This window comes from Sinocyclocheilus anshuiensis, unplaced genomic scaffold, assembly GCF_001515605.1.
Source record: "Sinocyclocheilus anshuiensis isolate Anshui unplaced genomic scaffold, SAMN03320099.WGS_v1.1 scaffold190, whole genome shotgun sequence".
NCBI lineage: Eukaryota > Metazoa > Chordata > Actinopteri > Cypriniformes > Cyprinidae > Sinocyclocheilus > Sinocyclocheilus anshuiensis.
In genome coordinates this window covers 1321793-1344056 of record NW_015547663.1, presented here as the reverse complement: position 1 = coordinate 1344056, position 22264 = coordinate 1321793, and the positions used below count along the sequence as shown (strand labels likewise).

The following is a 22264-nucleotide window of genomic DNA, read 5'->3' as shown; positions in this document are numbered from 1 at the left end:
GCCTAGGACCTAAATACATAGCAGATATGTTCACTGAATATAAACCTAACAGACCACTCAGATCATTAGGATCGAGTCAGTTAGAAATACCAAGGGTTCACACAAAACAAGGGGAATCCGCTTTTAGCTATTTTGCCGCCAGCAGTTGGAACCAGCTTCCAGAAGAGATCAGATGTGCTAAAACATTAGTCACATTTAAATCTAGACTCAAAACTCATCTGTTTAGTTGTGCATTTATTGAATGAGCACTGTGCAATGTCCGAACTGATTGCACTGTATTTTATGCATTCCGAACTGACTGCACTGTATTTTATGTATAAGCATTTTCTATTTTTAACTGTCTTAAATTCATTTTAAATCAATTTTTAAATCATTTTCAAGTTTTTAAATTCCTTGTTTTATTTTTGTGATTATTTTTTTTATGATTATTTTACTTTCTTTTATGTAAAGCACTTTGAATTACCATTGTGTACGAAATGTGCTATATAAATAAACTTGCCTTGCCTTAAAGACAGGTCATCATGCGTTGTAAGTGGCTTTCAGTGTGTCAAAATGCACAAAAAGTTTGCGCAGTTCGGCTAGAACATGTTTGAAGAGTCACACTGGTTTCTCCTCCTGTCAGTATGCCTCATCACCTGGCCTGCTCTAAAATAGCACCATGGTATTTTTAGTTTCTTAAAAGCTGCCATGTGCACAAAGCGATTTAGACAATTTAGAGAGTTCCTTTTGAGCAGACGGAAAATGAGAGGAGACAGCAGATCTTTAAAGCTGGGACAAAAAAAAGGAGGGAAGAAAATTAACTCAGGGTGAAAAAAACATTTGTGTTACATGACAGCATCCCGGCTGATCTTTTTTTTTTAAATAGTGTAGTATATATTTAGTTTTGCGCATGCTGTTCAGGTGCAAAAGACATCATGCTTAAAATATGTCAGCAATCAAAGAACAAAAAGCTGTGTGTGGTTTATAGCACTGATTTAACACGTATATTATTAATAGTCTACTTCAGCTGAAACACCATGGGTTCTGCCATTTAATGCTCTCATGAATGGGAAAACCAGAATGTTTTTATCTTGAATTATGGGTTACAGTATGGATGAGACATGGAATCATTCTGTCTCCTTACAGGTGGAAAGTTTAATTTGCAGTGTCAGGTGAACAAAACTCGACTAGATTTTTTTTTTACTAATGAAATTAAACCAAATCAAATCTTAAAATTAACTTTCCACTTTCATCTTTTAACTGATTCAGAGTGAACCTTTTCTGTTCCTTGCTGCTTAAGGTGTTTCTTCCGTGACCACTTGATTGAATCTTTTTAATATACTTAACTAACTCTTAAGAAAGACAGGAAAAAAGATATTATTTAACTGTTTCTCACTTTCATCTTTGTTCTTGTGTTCTCTGAACAGTCTTTTCTCCTAATGGAGAATCGCTTATGTTTTATTCTTCATCTGTTAGGCTTTTGTAAATCACTTTGGGTAAAAGCGTCTAATAAATATGCACATACTTACATTTTAATTTATTTTTAAAGTATGTGTATGTATGTTTATTAAGTTCGGGGTCAGTACGATTTTTTTTTCTTTTAAAAACATCTCTTATGCTCTCCAAAGCGGCATTTTAATTCATTTAAAAATACAGTAAAAACCAAAATATTGTGAAATATTATTACAATATAAAAATAGTTTTTTTTTTTTTTATATGTTTTAAAATGTAATTTATTCATGTGATGGAGAAGCTGAATTTTCAGCAGCCATTACTCCTGTCTTCAATGTCACATGGTTCTTTAAATTTAATTTTATTTATTATTGTTTTAAATATGTTGATTTAGTGCTTAAGAAATGTTTCTTATATTATCAATGTTAAAAACAGCCGTGCTGCCTAATATTTTTGTGAAAACTGCAATATATTTTTAAGGATTTTTAAATTAATGGAATGTTCAAAAGAACAGCATATATTTTAATATATATATATACATATAATATATATGTGTATATATATATATATACATTAAAGCATAGAATAAAACTGACAATAAATATTACACACATATATATATATATATATATATATATATATATATATACACAAACGTTGGGGTAAGTTTTCTTTTTAAGAAATTAATACTTTTCTTCAGCAATAATGCATTAAATTGATAAATGAAAGATTTTATTGTATTTTTTTGTAATATTTATTGTAAGTTTTATTGTATGCTTTAATGTAATATATATATACATATAGATCACATCAGATCACTAGAAACCATCCAGAACACCACAGCAACCACCCAGAACCCCTTAACATCAGCCTAGCAACCAATATATATATATATATATATATGTTTTCCCCATGAAAAAAACAGCTTGATAAACAAATAAATAATGCCTCTATAAAAATCTAGAAAGGTTTGTGTAAAGGTAGGTTTAGGATTAGGGGATAGAAAATGTCATTTGCTTCGTATTAAAACAAATGATATGAAAAACAAACGTTTATGTAGAGGACAGGGATTGATTTCGTAATAGCTGCCTGACAAAAAAGGACAAAACTGCATTCATAATAACCTCAGACCTGAAGGACAAGCAAGGTTGAAGTGTCTAGAAGTGTCAGAGACAGAGAGAGAGAATCAACAGGACAAGGGAACTTGTCTGTCGGACCTGCTCATCTCAGAATGACCGGAAAGCAGGGAGGCTTGAAAAGAAAGAGCATTTAAATTGCAGCAGGAGGATAATGACAAAGACGGTGGGAAAGACAGACAGAAGCAGGAGTAATAGAGGTAGAGAGAACAAACAGGACAGGACAGGGAAGTGAAAATCAGACATGGTGAAAAGGGACTCAGGATGGAGAGAGAGAGAGGGAGAATAAAATCATGAGAGAATGAGGAGGGGGGAGGCAGGATAAATCTGTACAGCATCATGATTAGGTATCAGAAGCTTGTTGTTCTGTGGTCTGGAGAGCAGAAGGCAGATCACATCAAACAGATGAGACACTCAGCACATCTGCTCTACAAACTGGACAAACATCATTTGTGAATTTGTATTTATGTATGTATTTATTCTGGATTGCTTTCATGCTCTTCTCAGCCAACACTACAAGAACTCCAAACTTTTCAGAATCCGGACTAAATCGAAACGCGACACCTGCGGATATAAAAGATTCTGAAATAAGCAACACATTTCGACTAACTGAGAAGCATCTTCATGGACTTCCTCCTCAAAATCAGCAAACTACAACTCCAGAGATGGAAAAGGTCAGATACACAGCTCCAGTCTTTCATTCGAATCTATTTTAATCAGCTGTACTCTCTTCCCAGCATCCTTCTCATTTCATCATGATTATTCCCCAAGGTTGGGGGACTAGGTTGGTCGTGATGGAGAGGGCGGAGGCTACGGATGAGCGATTTGATTGAAGATGAAGGGTTAGTCCATGCCAAAAACTCTCTTTTTTGACTGACGCACACTTTCAAACATACTTTCTCAGCTTCTGGTTTACGTGCTACAGGCATATCACAACTTCAGGCATAGGTAAACAAGACCCACGTGAGATTTATTCAAGATTTATAGAGTAAGACACCAACTCGCGCATTCGCACGCCATTCCGCAAGCACAGGGAGTCACTGCCACGCGGCTCCCCACCTGCTCTCGCACCTTTTCTCAGTCAGAGATCACAACTGCAACTCTCCAGCTGTCTCTCGTCGGCGTCACAAGCTGCTAACAGCTGTTTCTCCTCTTTTTTTGGACACTTGTCTCTCTGTTTCTCACTAATTCCTTCCATCATTTTCCTCACCGTGTCACTGACACCATCTTCAGTTTGACCCTCTGTGCCAGGAAGAGCGAGAGAGAGCGAGAGGGAGAGAAATGCCATCACCACAGCAGGGTCTTTAGCTGCCACACAAGTAGACTCACACAAGTGTTGAGAGAAGGAGAGAGAGACAGTGCGAACGATAGAAAAGGCCAAAAGGAGGTGAGAGGAAGCAAAGGCGAGAAGAGGAAACGAGAGGAGGCGGAGACGCACAGCTGAAGAATGTACAGCTTGGGGTCGGGCTTGGATGCATCCAGCCGGCACAGGTAAGAAAGTCCTTTTCATTCAATCTGCTGTTGACAGCAACCATACAGCTTCACTCGACCTTTGTGCATGTGTCCACGGAGAGCGGCTTTCCATCTCTGGATCTTGTGTGTGTGGCGGGGGGAATGCCTGCGAGGCTAAAGCTCCCGTAGTTAACAGGTGGAGCGCCGCTCTTTCTCGTGGCTGCTCGCTCGCGGAGTGCAGAAACAGTCCTCGAAAGCGTAACCGGCAGAGTGAATGGGATTCTGGAGACCTGAATGCTTTCTGAAACACATACCTCCACTGGGACTTTTTTGGCATTGGGAATGTCAGAGGTGTGCATATATCAGCTCACATTCTATGTCAGTGACGCTTGACTTATTTACACACAATTACAACAGAAAAAAAGAGGCAAACTGGGTCAGTCATGAAAAATGGGGTTAAAAACACCTGTTTTTGATCCTAAATTCTTTAAATTTGTAGTAAGATACTAGCAAAGGTTTTTTAACTCTGTAATCGTGCTTGAGTATTATAGATGTATATACATATTGGAGACAGGAGATTAGCCAAGGTCAAAGAAGGGAAATTGATTTTCTTGCGGTCTTGATGTTTTCCTTATGATTAATTTTCCTCACAAATGGAATATGATGTCCTGTAAAGTCCTGTGTGAGTGTGATAGACAAAATGAGGTTTACCATTGATGTATATGCAGTATGTCCGTATTTATTTATTCAAACATTTCAGTTTGTCATAATAATGCTTCTAAATAGATTAGAAGTGATAGATACATTCATAAACATCTTGAGTCATTTATCACTCAAGTGTCGTTTGCGATAATCCTGTTATAGATATGCTGTTGTTGGTGTGTGGTTTTGTCTCAAGAGAAAGCGAGAGCCTACTCGAAAGGTCTAACATGTAATTTTGATTTATTTATTACAGACAGTCCGGCCCCTCTTAGCATTCATAAGACAGAACAGTTGATTGTTGCTGAAAAGCTCATCTGTTAATGTCCAGTCACAACTGTTTGGAGTGTGACTAATACATTACTATTAACATCCGATTCTGTCTGCGCCGCCACACAGTTACAAATGCTGGCAATGGTGATACTGCCGTCTGTATTTCAATGTCATAATCTGTTTTCGTTTTATAGCAGACTCGCTGAAACCTGTATGATTATGGCTGAACTGGTGAGATCACAGAAGTTTGGAAAAGCCAGCTGATATGCGATACATGCAGATTTGGGGAACACTAATGTGGGCTCTGACCATGACATTCTGAGCACTTTCACCTTGGATCACTGTTAAAAATGTATACAGCATGCGGTGGGTTTGTGTGGAATACTAAATAAGGATGTGATCTCGCTGTACGGCCACACGGACCTTGAGTTGTCACTGTAAACAAGTAATATATGCAGTTTCGGTGTAGATTATAATTAGCTTTATATGTGACAATTTTGAGTTTTGGGCTGGCAACTTCACTGCTTCTTTCAAAATACCTCATAATGTTTTTGTGTGCTTGTGTTTGAGCTGTGGTTGCTCACAGTGGTTAAAGCAGCTGGTAACATCTGGACAGTTGGAATTCTTTTGTAACATTTGTGGCCAAAGCTTAAAAAGAAAACTTACCATGATCCCCCTCTTCTCCTGTGTGATTGAAGACCAATACAATAGCAAGTGGCTCGTGTCCCACATTACAGAAAGCAGACAGATCGCTCTTCGAAAGCCATGTTGAGACTATGAATTAGCTTTGTGTGAGTTAACATCACTCAAGTGAGAATGTGTTTGGGATTGTTGCTATAAATAGTTGCGAGAGTGTAACTCCAAATGTAATTCAGCTTTAAACTTGCTAACACTCCCATTTGTGGCGGCATTTTACCTCAGAATCACATACGTCGACAGAACACACAAGATGTTAATTCAGTGCCAGTATAACACACCATCTGGATGATGTGTATGACAGTCCATGTATGTTGTACAGCTCTTTGATTGTCATTTTTGATATTACTCACAGATGTCAGTCTAACCACAAATGTGACCAGTTCAGCAAATGTCTAGTTTGTATTTGGAGCGAAGCCCAATCTACAACCATTTGAAGTTGTGCCGAATGGGACGTAATCCTATATTCTTGTGCTTTACCAGATGAGACCAGAATTATTATTTTTTTCCTTCAGTTATCTGAATATTTTAAGCAGATATGTTTTGTTGTAAGGAAATATTACTGTAACTGTTATTATTTCTGCTTTTTTGTCCAACCAAATATTTTTGATGCCCATATATGCCCAACTACTATTTAAATTGCAGTTCATCTTATGGTCTGAATGGCGGATGTGAAGGTTGTAGTTGTAGATGTAAAATGTATTAAAAGCCATTGTGCTTTAATCAGCTTCACCTATCAGATACCGCGTGGACAGCTGGCACCCACAGCTGGTGTTTTACTTTGAAAATATTTCTATCTGCGATTATCTCATGGAAGGTGCAGATTAAATTCTGCGACGAATCGTGTTTATGTGCAATGCTGTGAATCCCGGGAAGTACCTTACAGTAACACAGACACCCCTGTGCAGTTATCACAGACCTACATGATCACTATCATGAGAAATATACTCTCTATTTCACAAATGAAATTGTACTCAAGTACTTTTTTACATGTACTCAAGTGCTTCAAATAGAAGACCAATCCTGTCCAATGATGGCTTAAAATAGAATGAATGGCAGCTGTTTTTTTGCCTGACATTGATGAACCCTTTCATTTTCGTTCTTTTATTGTTTTGTTTGAAATAAGAGCACATGCTCTAGCTGTGTGATGTGATTGTCCATAAGATCTATGGTCAAACACATATCAAAGTGTCCATTTTTAAAGAGATCTGAGGACTTGAAAAGGACATGAGAAGATCACATCAACAGCAGATCTAACAGACTGAAAATGGGAGTGTGAATATATTATCGTGCAGCAGCCTGACTGTGTGTGTGTTCCATTTGCTGTCATCAAAGCAAGGCTACAGGTGTCTCACTGCTGTTCACAGTGTCATGTGCAGTAGGCCAGTGAAGACACACTCTGAAGACATCCAATATAGGGGTGTTTCTTCATCTATTGGCACTTGTGTCCCAGGGGTTCATTATTAATGAAACTAACAGTTTTCAAGTTTTTCTTTGTTATATGAGGGTCACATGCAAAGTGTTTTGGAAACTTTTCAGCAGTCATTCATCATTTATTTTTGCTGCTTTCTAAATGCCTAACCTGGGACCTAGATTTTCTGTTTGTATCTTTAAAAAATTAAAATTCATTATAAAAATATGAATTAGTACAAAAAAGTCAATTAATCATAAATTATTTCCACATTTATTGTATGAAAATTATTAGTATTATACACAAATCAATGTTCCAGTTGCGACTTTTTTGTGATTTTTACCCCTATAATTAGTATTTTTCCTTTTGTCTTCCCAAAGTTTGTGTACTTTTGTTACAAAGAGGACAGAAGTGTTAGTGAAGAGCATGCTTGAAATTAAATTGTTATTTTAGTATCATTTTGAGATATATATAGTATTATAGTTTGTATTATTATTAGAATTAGTTGATTTTGTAAGTTGAAAAAATTATTTTTACATTTTCCATTTCAATTTAATTGTAAAGGTTTAGTAATTTTTTGGCTTTTGAAATTGTTCCTTTTTTTATGTGTCTATATAGTTTTATCAATTTTGCACTGTAGTTATTTTAGTACATCAAGTCAAACTTTAGTTCAATATTACAAATATATATAGAAAAACTGCCTATTTTATTTTATTTCAGTTAATGTTTTCATTTAATGAAAATTGTTTTTTCATTTTTCATTTTTGTTATGAAAGCAATGAAAAAATAAGGTAAATGGAGGTAATTGTACACAGAATATATTTATTGTGCGTCATTTCCAGTCAAGCTGTAATTTTGTAAACCCTAGTGAAAAATAAATATACTGAAAACAGTTATATTTGAAAACAATTTATTTCATACTAAGTTTACTACAAATACATTTACATATTTATGTACTTAATAAAATACCCTGCAATTGTACTTTTGTTATACTTAAATTCTGCTAAATTGGAAAAACTAATTTTGTGCTTAAAGCACTTTAATTATGCAGAAGTAGTGCTGAGGTCCAATTAAAGATATACTAAGTATATTTGATTGTGCTAAAGTGGAACTATTGCAAGTATACTTCAGGTACACTTTAAATATCTTGCATTTAAAGACGGATATTATTCAAAGATCATACAATCAGCACCAATAGTGACATTAAAAGACATTAAGATATATACATTGTGCACATGTAGTACTCCAAATAAAGTTTAATTATAATTTTTATATCATTAAGTCTTGAGCGATATGCCAGTAAATATGTCAATAGAATTGAACTATACTTAGCATGAAATAAATGTATTTTAAATATATGACTTTTTTACTAGGGAAATTAAGTGTGAAAATGTAATTATTCAGGAAAAGTATTATGTTTTGCCTATTTTACTCTATGTTTAAAATGTTATTTACAACACAGAATGCTACTGCTGTTAATCCCAATACACTGTTTGAGATGTGCTGGAAAAGACACTGTGGTGGAAATGGACACTGCTGGACATAGTTATTAGACAAAGCCAATGAGAGTGTGCAAAGTGTGTTTTAAGACACTCCACAGGACCAGAAGTGCCTAGTTGAAGAGACACCCCTAGATGTATATTTTTTAAATGAAAGATGCTCCTTTTTTTCACTCCTCTCTGTCGTGTTCCCTAGAAACTCGCCCAGCTGTTGCTATGTTAACTCCACTGCTCGGCTAAGTGTGAGGATTTTGTTGAGTTACGAGCATACAAATATGCTTGTAATAAATCAGCTCAAAAGGGAAATATTTATGACTACGTCTCTTTGGAATGTGTTTGAAATTCAATGGTCAGACGAGAGTGGTGAAACTGTTTAGCATCTCCTTGATAGTGGGGGGGAACCATTGGCCATTTAGCACCCATATAAGTGTAAAGTCTGTGACCAGGACTGTAATTTATATGCAAATGTCAAAAGCTAAAAGGGTCTCTTAAGCCATAAAACCCCAAAGATCATGCATGATTCTACGCAGACGCTACAGCTCATCGATGCTTTGCCAGTATTGAGTGGAGTTTGAACAGTGTCTTTTTAATGAGGGTTTAAAAAAAAAAGCAGGCAGAGAGAGGACAGAGACCATGACGGCTTTAACTCTCTGGGTTTCTCATGGCAAGTCTTTTGCTTGGTTTTGTTGCTTTTGCAATTGGAAAGCATATCTTCTTTCGTACTTCACCATCTGTCTTCCACTTGTGCAGAAAGTTTTTGTGATCCCGCATTGGGTGAGGAGCGTTGCTAATGAAGTCCATAGGAAGACAACGCAGTACAAAGCATCAGAGCGAACGAGCAAATCCACATGCATTCTTACCATAATATATCCTAAATGTTGTAATTAGGTTTATTAGAAGCTAGATGTATTCATGGGAGCATTTTAAGGAACATGATAGCCATCACAATGTGACGGTTGCATTTATCATGCATAGTAATTACAGTCCATGGTCCAACAGCTAGCTCTGATAGTTTAATAGGCTGCAGTGTCATAGTCGTAAGATGCTGGCATGGATGGATGGGCCTAACCTTTAAGATTCTGATTCATGTGCATCTCATCAGATTCTGATTTAGTTTGCTGTTGAAAAGAAAGTCCTCGCTCTGTTTTACGAGCCAGTTTTATTTGTGTGCACTGTAACACACTTAGAAGTGTAGCGGTAGCCTTATAGTTAAAGTTCAGCTCTGGCAGTGCAAAGGTTCCTGGTTCATTTCCAAGTAGCTGCGACCCAGAAACCGGAGAGTTATTGAGATCACTATCATGCTCTGTCACCATGGATACCAGTAATGCACTTGACCCGAGGTCGCTCCAAGGAGCCTGTCCTTGAAATGAATAGACTTTAAGGTCTATATGGTCACTTGTAAGATCAAGACAAGCAACATATGCTGTAGACCTGTGCACTATATAGATATCCGTGGTTCACAAACTGGCAGTGGTGTGAATTGGAATCATTAAACAAGCATTCGTCAGTCACCAAAGGTGAGCTTTCGATGACCCACACCATGTGCGGGTTGAGAGATCAGGGACCGGCCCCTGTGAAGTGTTGAGAGCTGAGTTTAGATGTGAATCCCTGCTGGATTAATTGTAAACCTCCCACTCAGCCTGCTAATGGCCTGTTGTGTCACAAAGGCACATGCACACTGTGACCAGAACACATGCAATCCGAGATTATAAGTGACAGAAATAGACATTCAGACCACGTGAATGGTTTGGATTACTATACATTAAAGCACATTTGTACATTTATTTATGTACAATTTCATATTGTGTGTCTGTCAGTTGTCTTCAGTAAGGTAAATTAAAATTAAATTACATTTTTATTTAAAAATTAGGGCTGTAGGGCTGTATTTAATCAAAATCATCTCAGTTTATTTGTAGTTACTGTGTTTATGCATTAATTTCCTTTTTAACAACTGTTAAAATACTGTTTTGTTTGTGTAATTTGAGCAGGTTTGTGTAGATGACACTTGAGGCATATTATATATGTGTGTATATAAATAAAACTAGACAGAGATTTTTGCTTTTTATTTGTGTCACTCAGGCTTCTCTCTTGTTCACAACAATGCAACGCTGTGTCCTATTTTCATCTCATCACGTCTGAACACACAGAAATCAAGCGTAGCGTTAGTTCTGGCAGGTCACGTTAGTCAAGCTCGCATCAGCTGACTCTCAGCTGATCCCCATCCACCTATAAGAATATGACACCTATCTAAGTCAAGTCAAGTCACCTTTATTTATATAGCGCTTTTAACAATACAGATTGTGTCAAAGCAACTGAACAGCATTAATTAGGAAAATAGTGTCAATAATGCAAAATGACAATAGTAAACACAAATTTTTCAGTTAAAGACAGTTCATCATTGAATTCAGTGATGTCAACATCCAGCTCAGTTTAAATAGTATCTTTGCAATCAAGCTTTCCTATGTAAGGTCCCTCAGTATTATCAGCAGTTTTCGCATTGCTCAATAGCTAATTACCCTCCTCCATCCCCAACTCCTCCTCTGTCAGTCAGGATTCAGCCTTCTGATTCTCCTTTGAATCAGACTAATTCTAAAATGAGTACATACAATTATTGAACTCTTATTGATATTTGCAATACTTTTATGTTGGTTATGTTCTGTTTACCCTGGGAGAGTTATCGCTGCTCTCCCTGCTCTCATCCATGCTAGGCTGCATGGATGCACTAGGAGTTCTTGCCCAGAACAGAACCATACCGCCAATCCAAACTGTATGCTAATTGTCAATCATCTTTGACGATAGTGGTCCTGACAGAAATCAGTATTGCTAAATAATCACTGCTGCTTGTTGCTCATTTGCAAGTCTCCCCTGACAAAAATGTTAACGTAATGTAAATGTACCCTACGGTTCAAAAGTTTGGGCCCGATGAGTTTTTTAATGCTTATAATGTTAATAAAAGCAGTCTCTTAAGCTCAAGGCTGCATTTATTTGATAAAAAATAGAATAAAAGTAGTACTATTGTGAAATATTTTTACATTTTAAAATAACTGTCTTCTGTTTTAATACATTTTAAAGGGGACATAACACACACAGTTTCACCCAATCTTATATTAATTTTGAGTATAGAGTAGTATTGCATCCTTCTTATTGCCAAAGAGTGTTTAGTTTTATTATATTTATAAAAGACAGATACTCTCTTGCTCTCGTTCTGGTTGACGTGTGCGCATGCTCTTCCGGGAGAAGTGCCCATACAAGGATTTCCATGCTTGAAAAAACTTTCCGAAACTTATACGAACCCAGAAGGAGTGTATTTGACACAGAATTACTCTGTCATATGTCCAAATCGTTTTTGAAACTTTTGAAACTGGCCATGTTTAGTATGAGAATCCAACTCTTTAACAGTGTAAATAACTCTGAATGCATGAAATAGCATTAGACGCTCCCCATTTAACATATAATTTATTCCTGTGATGCAAAGCTAAACTTCAGTGTCACATGATCCTTCAGAAATCATTCTAACATGCTTATTTGGATTTGTTAAACACTTGTGCCGCTTTATATTTTTTGAAGAAACCATGACACTTTTCTTTTCAGGATTCCTTTAATAGAAGGTTCAAAACTAACACAAATTCTGTTTTTCACAAACTGTATTAAAAAGCATTAAAATTTCAGTCACATCTCAGTGCTAATCTGCAATAATTAAACAATTGTTAAATTAATCTAAATGAATTTCCCAAGACTTTATGGACCACTTTATGGTTTTAACCGACCAATTTGCAGTAAAAAATCTTTGAAGCAGTAAAAAACCTGTAAATTATAGTTACTTGGAGAGAGCACATATCTGACATTTTCCAATCTGACAAACAAGTTACAATTCTGAAATGATGTGTTTGTTCTTTCTCTCCCTCAGGCTTTAGGAGGCTGAAATGGCCACTCCTCAAGGGTTTTGGGGTCCCTCTCTTCAACTCCTCCTCTTCTTTCATCTGTTACTCAATGTAGTGCCTCCCTGCCGGGGACGTCCATTCTTCGGCCCTCCTTCGGTCAACGTGGCTGTGGTTTTCAGTGGTTTGGCCCACCACAGTGAGATCAAGGGCCGACTGAGTCCAGAAAACTTCCTAGACATGCCCCTGGAAGTGAACCCCATCACCGTGCTAGTGAATGACACCAACCCCAGGGCTTTACTCACACGTCTCTGTCAGACTATGGCAGCAGAGAGCCTCCACGGAGTGGTGTTTGAAGATGACGTGGACTCAGAAGCTGTGGCACAAATCTTAGACTTTATCTCCTCTCAGACGTCCATCCCCATCGTAGGCATCAGTGGAGGTTCTGCAGTAGTCATCCCACATAAAGTAAGTGTTTGAAAGGTGGCTGTGGTAGATCTTAGGGATCTGTCAGCTTAACCCTTGTGTTGTGTTCAGAACCCTATCACACTTACGAAAGACAAGAAGTTGACAAAAAGATTGAATCCAATCTTTGTTGATAATATAGCATAATGAGTGATTTATAAGCATTTGTTTGAGGCTGGGTCCTTTTTGCTCTGCAACATCACGGGTGTAACAAGGTGAAAAATATCCCCCAGAAAAGTATGAAAATGATCAAAATTTTTTTTAGAAGTAGTTATACCCTTTGTGAACAAAGTCACAAAATTTCAGTCCAATGCGATAACATTAACTAGTATTTTCGGGAAAAATAATTTTTTTTCAGAGCAAAAAGGACCCGAACACCACATGAGGGTTAAAGGAAGAAGGTTTAATAAGTAATGGGAATTTCCTGAGATCACAATGCATTCAACACTTAAGTTACTACAAAAGGATTGTCCTTGCAACTAGGTTGAGAACCTTTGGATCACCTAAAAATATGTTTTAATAAGGTTTATTTTTTTGTTATTGTATTTAACCATATACAGAAAAATGTTTTATTGGGTCACATTCATGAAACACGCAGATCAAATTTCTGCACAAATGATTCACGAAACGTTCATAAATATAAAGCACACATAAAATGATCATTGAATTAAATGCGACTGAAAATTGTGATTGTGAATTGTGAAAAGTTGTTCAAATGATTTTCTTTGTAAAAACACATTTCTATGTAAAAGTTTTTGTACATAAATTGTTGAATTTTGACACTTTACAAAAATTGAATGATTTACACCGAAATGTGCAGAAAAACTATTTATGCAGAAAATCATTTGCAGAATATTTTATATGTGAATTGTCACATTGAATTAAATTCTGACAGTTTACACTCAAAATTTGAATGATTTACACCGAAATGTGTTTGTTACACAGGAAATAATTTGTCAAACCTTTCTGTTCATAAATGTCACATATAGTCAAATGCGTTAATTGTGCATACAAAACATTTTACAAATGATTTAAACAGAAATTGGCTTGTGTTTCATGCATGACTTTCAATGTGTGTGCCAGAATAACACTTAAGGTTCATAAACATTACCCAATCATCTATGTACATAAACAAAAAAAATGTATTAGAGTTATGGTAATACAACAAAATCAGTTAAATCACAAACCATATATACATCAAAGCATGAAAGAAAAACATCATATATGTATTTCAAATATCAAATCGAGATTTAATCATGGGTATCTGTGAAATCATTGCAGGAACGCTGTTCTCAGAGCTCTTATTAGACACAGCGAGTCTAAAATAACTGCTGTGACGTCGAGAGCCGTTATCATGTGCATGTGGTTTGTGCGTGTATTTTTCAGAAAGCCCCCTGCAATGATATGTTATTGAACAGCTGCGTGGAAAAGTGATTTTGTGAGGTGTGAAAACCAAGGTGTTATGATGTATAACCAGCAACCAACAGTTGTGTCCCATTTTCCTCTGATTACTGAGGTGTGGAAATTTCTGAATAACATAAAATTGCAGCTGTTAAATGCACATTTTAAGACAACTGCGTATAAGACTTTTTCATGACAGTAATTTTACATACAACGTGTGAAGTGGGGGCGTTTTGTGTACATTTATTGAGTGTCTGGTGGCAGCTTAAACTGTGAATGAAGTAAAAACTCAGTCTTATCTATTATTGGAAAGAAACAAACACAAAGCAATCTGAACAATCACATAAATGTCTTTGTTTTTGCTTTCGAGAGACTTTCATTATTCCATCTCAGCAGTCCAACAGTAGAAAACAGCCATACAGGTTTGAAACAACATGAGGTTGAGAAAATTATGACAGAATGTTAATTTTTGGCTTAACTAATCATTTAATTTGAACAATTATTACTAAAGGCACATATAGTTGTCGCTTTTTTACTATTAGTCCACGCTGTGTGGATTTTGCAGCATCTGATATTTCTGAAATCCACAATGCACTGAAAAGTGCGCTTTTTAGACAGTAAAACAATCATTACACATGCAGACTGGCAAAAGATGTATATCTTTAAATGAGAAACACAATAGCCCTTGATTTAATGGGACAGATGAGTATCTTCAGTACCAGCTAGAGAGTAGAGGACTCCTTCCTGCCCAGCTGTCATTTTTCAAATGCCTTTCAGACTCGCACGATGTGCAGAAAAATGTTGATAAGATGTATGAAGTGGAACAGAAAGCCAAAAATATGCATTTGGCAGATAATGTGTACGAACTAGATTAAAATGAAGCATTCTGGCTTGGTATAATTTTTAAAGAGTTTAACCATAGAGCGTGAAATATAAAGATCCTGAATAATTTGCCAAATCTTTTGAACAGCCCAGTGACCATGTTCTTATTTTTAATAAAGAGCACTGAGGAAAAACCTAAACTGAATCTGTTGCTTCTTTCATATTTATCATTTCCAGTTGCACATATTTTGGACAGAACTCTAAAAAAAGAATAGAAAATTAATTAATTCTGACTTTAATATCAATCAAATTAGAAAAGCTGCCACAAAGAAATAGTAGCATAAAGCTGTGAGCCATATTTCATGGCACTCTGAACAACCACACTTCCAGATTATGGATTAGGCATTTAATTTCATTTGAGAAATGCATGCATATCATATCACATAAATTTGATGCGATTATACAATTCCTGTTGCTGTTGTATGGGCATGTGGTGGGCGGAGTCAGGGACATGCGACAGCCTGTTCTACTTTATTCGAATCTGGTCATTCTATAGACAAACCAATGTATATTGCACATGTAAATCCCATGCAATTGAATAAGCTGTTCCTGATTATTTTTTCTAGCATGAGGGATTGGACTGGAGGTCACAAACATCTGGTAGGGGATTTCTCATGAGATCCCAGTAGCATGAGGCACCATGTGTCAATGACCAAGTGCCTTCCAAATAAATAAAGTGAGCTTAAAATATCACCTTTCAGGGCAGAGATCCCTTGTCGGTGAGTGCCAGCTCCAGCCTGAACATAACCTGAAATTTAATAGCATTAAATAATATTTCTATATATTTTAATATCATTTAATGATATCTCTCTCTCTCTTAGGATTTGACCCAAAAATGAAAATTGTCATCATTTACTCACCATCATGTCGCTCCAAACCTGTTTGAGTTACTTTATTCTGTAGAACACAAAACAAGAACAGCATTTTGAAGAAAAAATACTGCCGCCTTGGAAGTAAGTCAAACAATTTTGGAAAGACTTGTGGATGAGTAAATGTTGACCATTTTTGGGTGAACTAAAAGCTCACGGGACAAATGTCATGCCCAAAGTGTACATGTAATCATCATACATGTAATCAAACATGGGGTCATGCCATTTTACTGCTTGAGTTCAAGTTTTTTTTTTTTCAGACATAAAACACGTTTTTACTACTACAGCATGACTTCGAAATGGTCTTGTCAAGGCTCGTGAGTGCTAATCGCAGGAGAGCTGAGCCTGGGTGATTGTATAAGTTCTTAAAGAAAGAAATCTGGCAGCGAAGGAGGACCGGTGAGTCCCAGAGCACCTGACATTCACAAGCCCTCTCTCTCTCCAAGAGGTAACCTACTTTAACCACAGAAGTTATTTGAAGGACACCAGATCAGTCTGTCAGGAAAGAGGAAAGCTCTAGTCAGGAGGAGTCTTGGGAGAATGTCTCTCGGCTCCTGACACTCCCAGACCTCCACACCCATTTTTCTCACTTTGGAACTTAATTGGACACCACCTCCTCCGGTACCTTTGAGTCATCTCATGCTGTGCGGTGGAAGTAAATGCGGTTGGCAGTGTAGGGCATTAGGACACTTGCCTATTTGAAGTTAACTATGTGCAAGTGAAATTAAAACAGCACTTAGATCACTTTATTTTTTACATGCACAATTGTGGCTTGATAATGACACTAAGTGTGATGATTCACACATTTGTATATGCAAATATAGTTGTGCATATTTTTTTCAATGAGCAAATCACACCGGCATAATATTGAACAGCTGCATGAATAAACGAGTATTAGGTGTCAAGTGTAAATCCATTCAATGGGTTTACAGTAAGAGGAATAATGGTTGAAAGTCAGGCAATAAATCAAGTCTGCTACGCGTGGCTGTGGTACAGATAGGATCAATAGTCTAGTGAATTGTCTTTGTGTAGTAAATCCTATTCTCGTATCTCATACTTTGGAACGCGTTCAAGGTTAATGTTGCTCCGTAATACATGTTATTTCAATGATATGAGAAAGTCTCATGTACCATGATTGAGTTGCTATGGATCCCCTGTATGTGTTCAGCAACCTGTAAAACTGAAATGCAGAAAATTATAGGGCTGTGTGAGTTATGGTTGCCATCAGAAGCTCATTCATTGGCAATTTAAAACATACTTTCCTTTCAAAAGTTTATGGTTGGTAGAATTTTTTTAAATGGTTTTGAAAAAAGTTTTATGCTCACCAAGGCTGCATTGATTTAATAATAAAAAAAAAAAACAGTAACATTTGATATTATTACAATAAAAAAACACGTCACACATTATGCTTAAAAAATCATTCTAATATGATGATTTGGTGCTCTAAAAACATTTGATATTATCAGTGTTAAAAAAAGTTGTGCTGCTTAATAAACCAAGAAACATTTTTGTCAGGATTCTTGATCGATAGAAAGTTTGAAATTAATTTAGCATTTATTTGAAACAGAAATGTATGGTAACATTATAATTTTCTTTACTGTCACTTTTGATCACTTTAATGTTTTACTGTATTCATTTCTATTAGAAAAATCTTATTACATACTGACCCCAAACTTTTGAACCGTGGAGTAGATATTGTATGTATTTAAGTGCTATTTAACAATATTTGAAATGCAGTGTTGTGGAAGCTACTTTAAATCTGTAGCTTTTGTAGCTACATTAAAATTGATGTGAGAAAGCCATAATTTAAAGTAGCTAACTACATTAAGTTTATTTAATGAGATTTTTAAAATATGTAACTATAATTATATTAATTAAATATTATAAATAATATCTCATTTCTAAATCAGTCAGAGCAGTATTTCTCTGTCTCAAACGTTCTGGCAAAGACTTGAAATGATCAATCTAAACTGACTGAATCAGTTTAAAAATTGATCATTTTAAAAAGTCCTCTCTCTGTAGTTTTGGAATGTCTGAATCATTGCAGTAAATCACTTACTTCAAAATCAATCACTGAAAGGAATCAAACTTTCCAACAGATAAGACAGGATGTTTTCTAGTGCTGTAAAACGATCAAACAACACTGGAGCATGATGTATGATCTGAAATAAGGTTTGTTTTAAACTGGTTGTACATTATCCAATGGAAGATGGTGGAGGATGATGAATATAATAAGATTCAGCTCTTTTTATATTTTATAGATTCAGTTTTACATCAAACAGATTCAATTGCTCTCAGAGATTAAAATAAATAGTCTGGGTCATTTTCACCTTAATTTCTATTGACAGTATTTGCTCAAAGATATGTGCATATTAGTGCTGTAAAACGATTAATCGCGATTAATCGCATCCAAAATAAAGTTTTTGTTTACATAATATATATGTGTATTTGTATATTTATTATGTATATATATAAATACACATACATGCATGTATATATTTAAGAAAAATATGTTGCGTTTATATACTAAATATATTTATGTATGATATAAATTATATTAATATAAATATATACATTTAAATACATGTAAATATTTACAAAATACATGCTGTATGTGTGTTTATTTATATATACATAATAAATATACACAACACATATATTATGTAAACATAAACTTTTGCTTTGGATGCGATTAATCACGATTAATCGTTTGACAGCTCACTACTCACTGTTGTGTGTGTGTGTGCACTTAGATGGGTTAAATGCAGAGCACAAATTCCAAGTATGGGACACCATACTTGGCTACACGTCATGTCCTTTCCTTTCCTTTCCCTTTCCTAAAGAGTGATGAGAAAAAACTTCAGCAATGTCATCAACAAATGCAGAATGGAATGTATCTCCTGTCTTGATTCTACAGGCTGAAGGCTCTACCTTTCTCCAGATGGGAGCTTCTATAGAGCAGCAGATAAATGCAATCTTCAAAGTGATGGAGGAGTACAACTGGGGTAACTTTGTAGTGATCACCAGCTTGTATCCCGGCTATGAGACCTTCGTGGACTACATCCGCTCCTTCACAGACACCAGCTACTTCCTGTGGGAGCTACAGGATGTGCTGAGCTTTGAGATGTCCGTGGGGGCCAATGACATCCGCACACGAAGACTACTACAGCAGGTGGACTCGCAGGTATATCTAGTGTACTGTTCCCACGAGGAGGCACAGTACTTGTTCAGGATGGCCTCTGATGTGGGGCTGCTAGGGCCCGGATATATCTGGGTCATCCCCAGTCTGGCTGTGGGGAACCCTGAAGTGTCCCCTCCTGACAGTTTCCCAGTGGGCGTCATCAGTATTATCACAGACCGCTGGAGGAAAACACTGCGCCAGAGGGTTCGGGAAGGAGTCGCAGTCATAGTAAAAGGGGTGCACAGCTTTCATAAGAACAGAGGATTCATTCCCGAGGGTCACAGTGACTGCAATAGTCCTGTCAAATCATACGCCAACAATTCTCTCTTCAGGTAAGACTTTTAGATTGCTAAGTAAAGGTATTAAAACCTATAAGTAAATTTTAGTTTGCTAATAGTTAAAAAAAAAATGAAGTTAATAGTGCTAATAGTTTTTAGTTTGCTTAGTTTTAAAAAGAGTCTTATTATAGAAAGAATGTACTTCAAATATTCTTGAAAAGAATATACTTAAGTGAAAATGGAATGGAATGCTTTTGGACACTTAATTGCATGTTAATTGCAATTAAATGCAAAAGTATTAAAGTTTAAATTTATATTTTCTCTATTGAAAATATATTTAATGTTGTGTTCTGGTCATTTGGACCCAGAGTGGATTTGCTTTTTCCTGAAAATGCAAATGTTATTGCATTGGACTAAATCTTATGGTAACACTTTAGTATAGGGACCAATTCTCACTAATAACTAGTTGCTTATTAGCCTATTATTAACATATTGGCTGTTTATTCGTACTTATAAAGCACATATTCTGCATGGCCATATTCTACATCCCTAATCCTACCCAATACATAAACTTAACAACTACCTTACTAACTATTAAGCAACAAATTTTGAGTTTATTGAGACAAAAGTAGTAGTAATGGTTTGTTAATAACGCGAATTGGATCTTAAAATAAAGTGTGACCAAACTTACTGCTCACACAGGATAAACCCCCAAAAAAATATATTTTTTGGTATTTTTCCCCCCACCTTCTTATACTTGAGGTGGTCCCAGTCAAAAACTATGGAAGCATATAGGTAGCAAAATTCATTTTGAAATGTAATATGTAAAATGACAATGCAATATGTAAAATGGCAATGTATTTCTGTATTTAAATTTACATTTTCCCATACCATATGTGCAACATTTAGTGCAAAATGAAAATTCAATAATATAATTTACATTTGCCATTTTCTACACTAGTTTTAATATAAAGCATTAAAATATGTTTTTCATTTACATAAGTTGCAAAATTAAAATGTCAAGTCAAGTCAAGTCACCTTTATTTATATAGCGCTTTTAACAATACAGATTGTGTCAAAGCAACTGAACAGCATTAATTAGGAAAATAGTGTCAATAATGAAATTGAAAATGAAAATGAAATTGTATTACCCAAATTGATTAGATACGTTTAACATGTCCAAGCAAAAACTAAAAAATTATCATTTAAATGCCATTTTTATCCATTGTTTTCTTTAAAATAGCACAGGTTTTGTATTTACTTTTTTGCTCTTGAGCATATGCACCTATGTTTTTGAGTGAACACTGGCAAAAGTATTTACAAATAATGCTTTTTTCATTTAAAAACTGAGGTGCATAAGCTCAGAAATCAATTACAAAAAGAAATACAAAACCTGTGCTAATAGAAAGTTGACATAATTAAATTAAAGATTTGGTGAAAATGTGGCATAATCAGAGATTTACAAGATCATTTTTGACTGGGAACACCAAATTAGGTAAAGGATTTTCAGCACAGCATAAGGGTTAAATATATTTGTAATGATCATTTTGCAGTTTAGTACATTTAAAATTCACAGTACTCAATTTAAATGTAATGTTATGTCCACACGTCTAAAGAAGTGCACTTCTTTAAAGCATGACAATAGATTATTGAAACATAATGATTTAAAATGTACTTTAGAGTAAAACGTTTAATCTGACATTATACTGTTTTTAAAATCATACTTAAATGTGTTTAAAAACCTAGTTATGAAAGTGTAATTATCATTAACATCATCGTTAACATCATGTCCTGAAAAAAAAAGTATATCATAGATATCCCTTTGGAATATCTGGAGTACTCTGACTGCCAGTAATGTTTTATGAAGCTGTCATATATTTAGTCCTCCCTTGGCCAGCATTGCCCTATTTTTTTGTCAAACGTGTTGATCACATCAAATTCAACAGGAAAGAGTGGGCGGCAAATTTGCAAATCCTCAAAATCCTGACATTTTTAATTTTCACAGCTTAGTTTGCCTCTGGAGATTTCATCATAAACAGCTTTCCAGACAAAACATTGCGTTCTTGCACTTTTTCTTGTGGTCTTCTTCTGTTGTAATGAGACTGGGAGATTCTCCAGATTTCCTTGTTAAATCTGCCTTTCACCTGGGAGTCACCGTCCTCATTAAATAGTGTTTCAGTTGCCTCTCCGAGCTTTCTGTGATCAAGCGTATCAGAGACACATGAGTGACTGGGTCCTCCATCCGGAATGTTCTCAGGCTTCGGTGCTGTTCAGGTGTCTGCCCATCTCTCTATAGCATAAAAAGAAACATCTGTCAGAAGACAGTTAAGAAATCTTTAAAGGAGACATATTATGCCCCTTTTTACAATATGTAATATAAGTCTCTGGTGTCCCCAGAATGTGTCTGTGAAGTTTCCGCTCAAAATACTCCACAGATCATTTATTATATCCTTTTGAAAATGCCTATTTTGAGTGGAAGCAGAAACACGCTGTTTTTCGGGTCTGTTTCTGGAAATGCAAATGAGCTGCTGCTCCCCGCCCCCTTTTCCAGAATAGAGCTGCGCCATTACAGCTTGTACCTGCTAAAAACATCTGTTTTGGTTCTGATTATTTTGTTTATCGTGCTGAAATCATGCGTTTTAAACCATATGAGTTTAAACTTCTGATATACGGTTTGCTGAGTGCACACATCCGAAGCACACGGACAGAAAGC

General features: G+C 35.8%; 1 protein-coding gene across 1 annotated transcript in view; it reads left to right on the top strand.

Annotated features, from left to right (window-relative positions):
* The first annotated feature begins 3796 nt into the window (after positions 1 to 3796).
* grin2cb (glutamate receptor, ionotropic, N-methyl D-aspartate 2Cb) overlaps positions 3797 to 22264 on the top strand; it is a 42307-nt gene continuing 23839 nt past the window's right edge. Inside the window, exons 1-3 of the mRNA XM_016504811.1 lie at positions 3797 to 4058; positions 12505 to 12943; positions 19010 to 19605. Of these exons, the coding sequence (XP_016360297.1) occupies positions 12521 to 12943; positions 19010 to 19605 (1019 nt within the window). The 5' untranslated portion in view covers positions 3797 to 4058; positions 12505 to 12520. The remainder of the gene's footprint in view (positions 4059 to 12504; positions 12944 to 19009; positions 19606 to 22264) is intronic.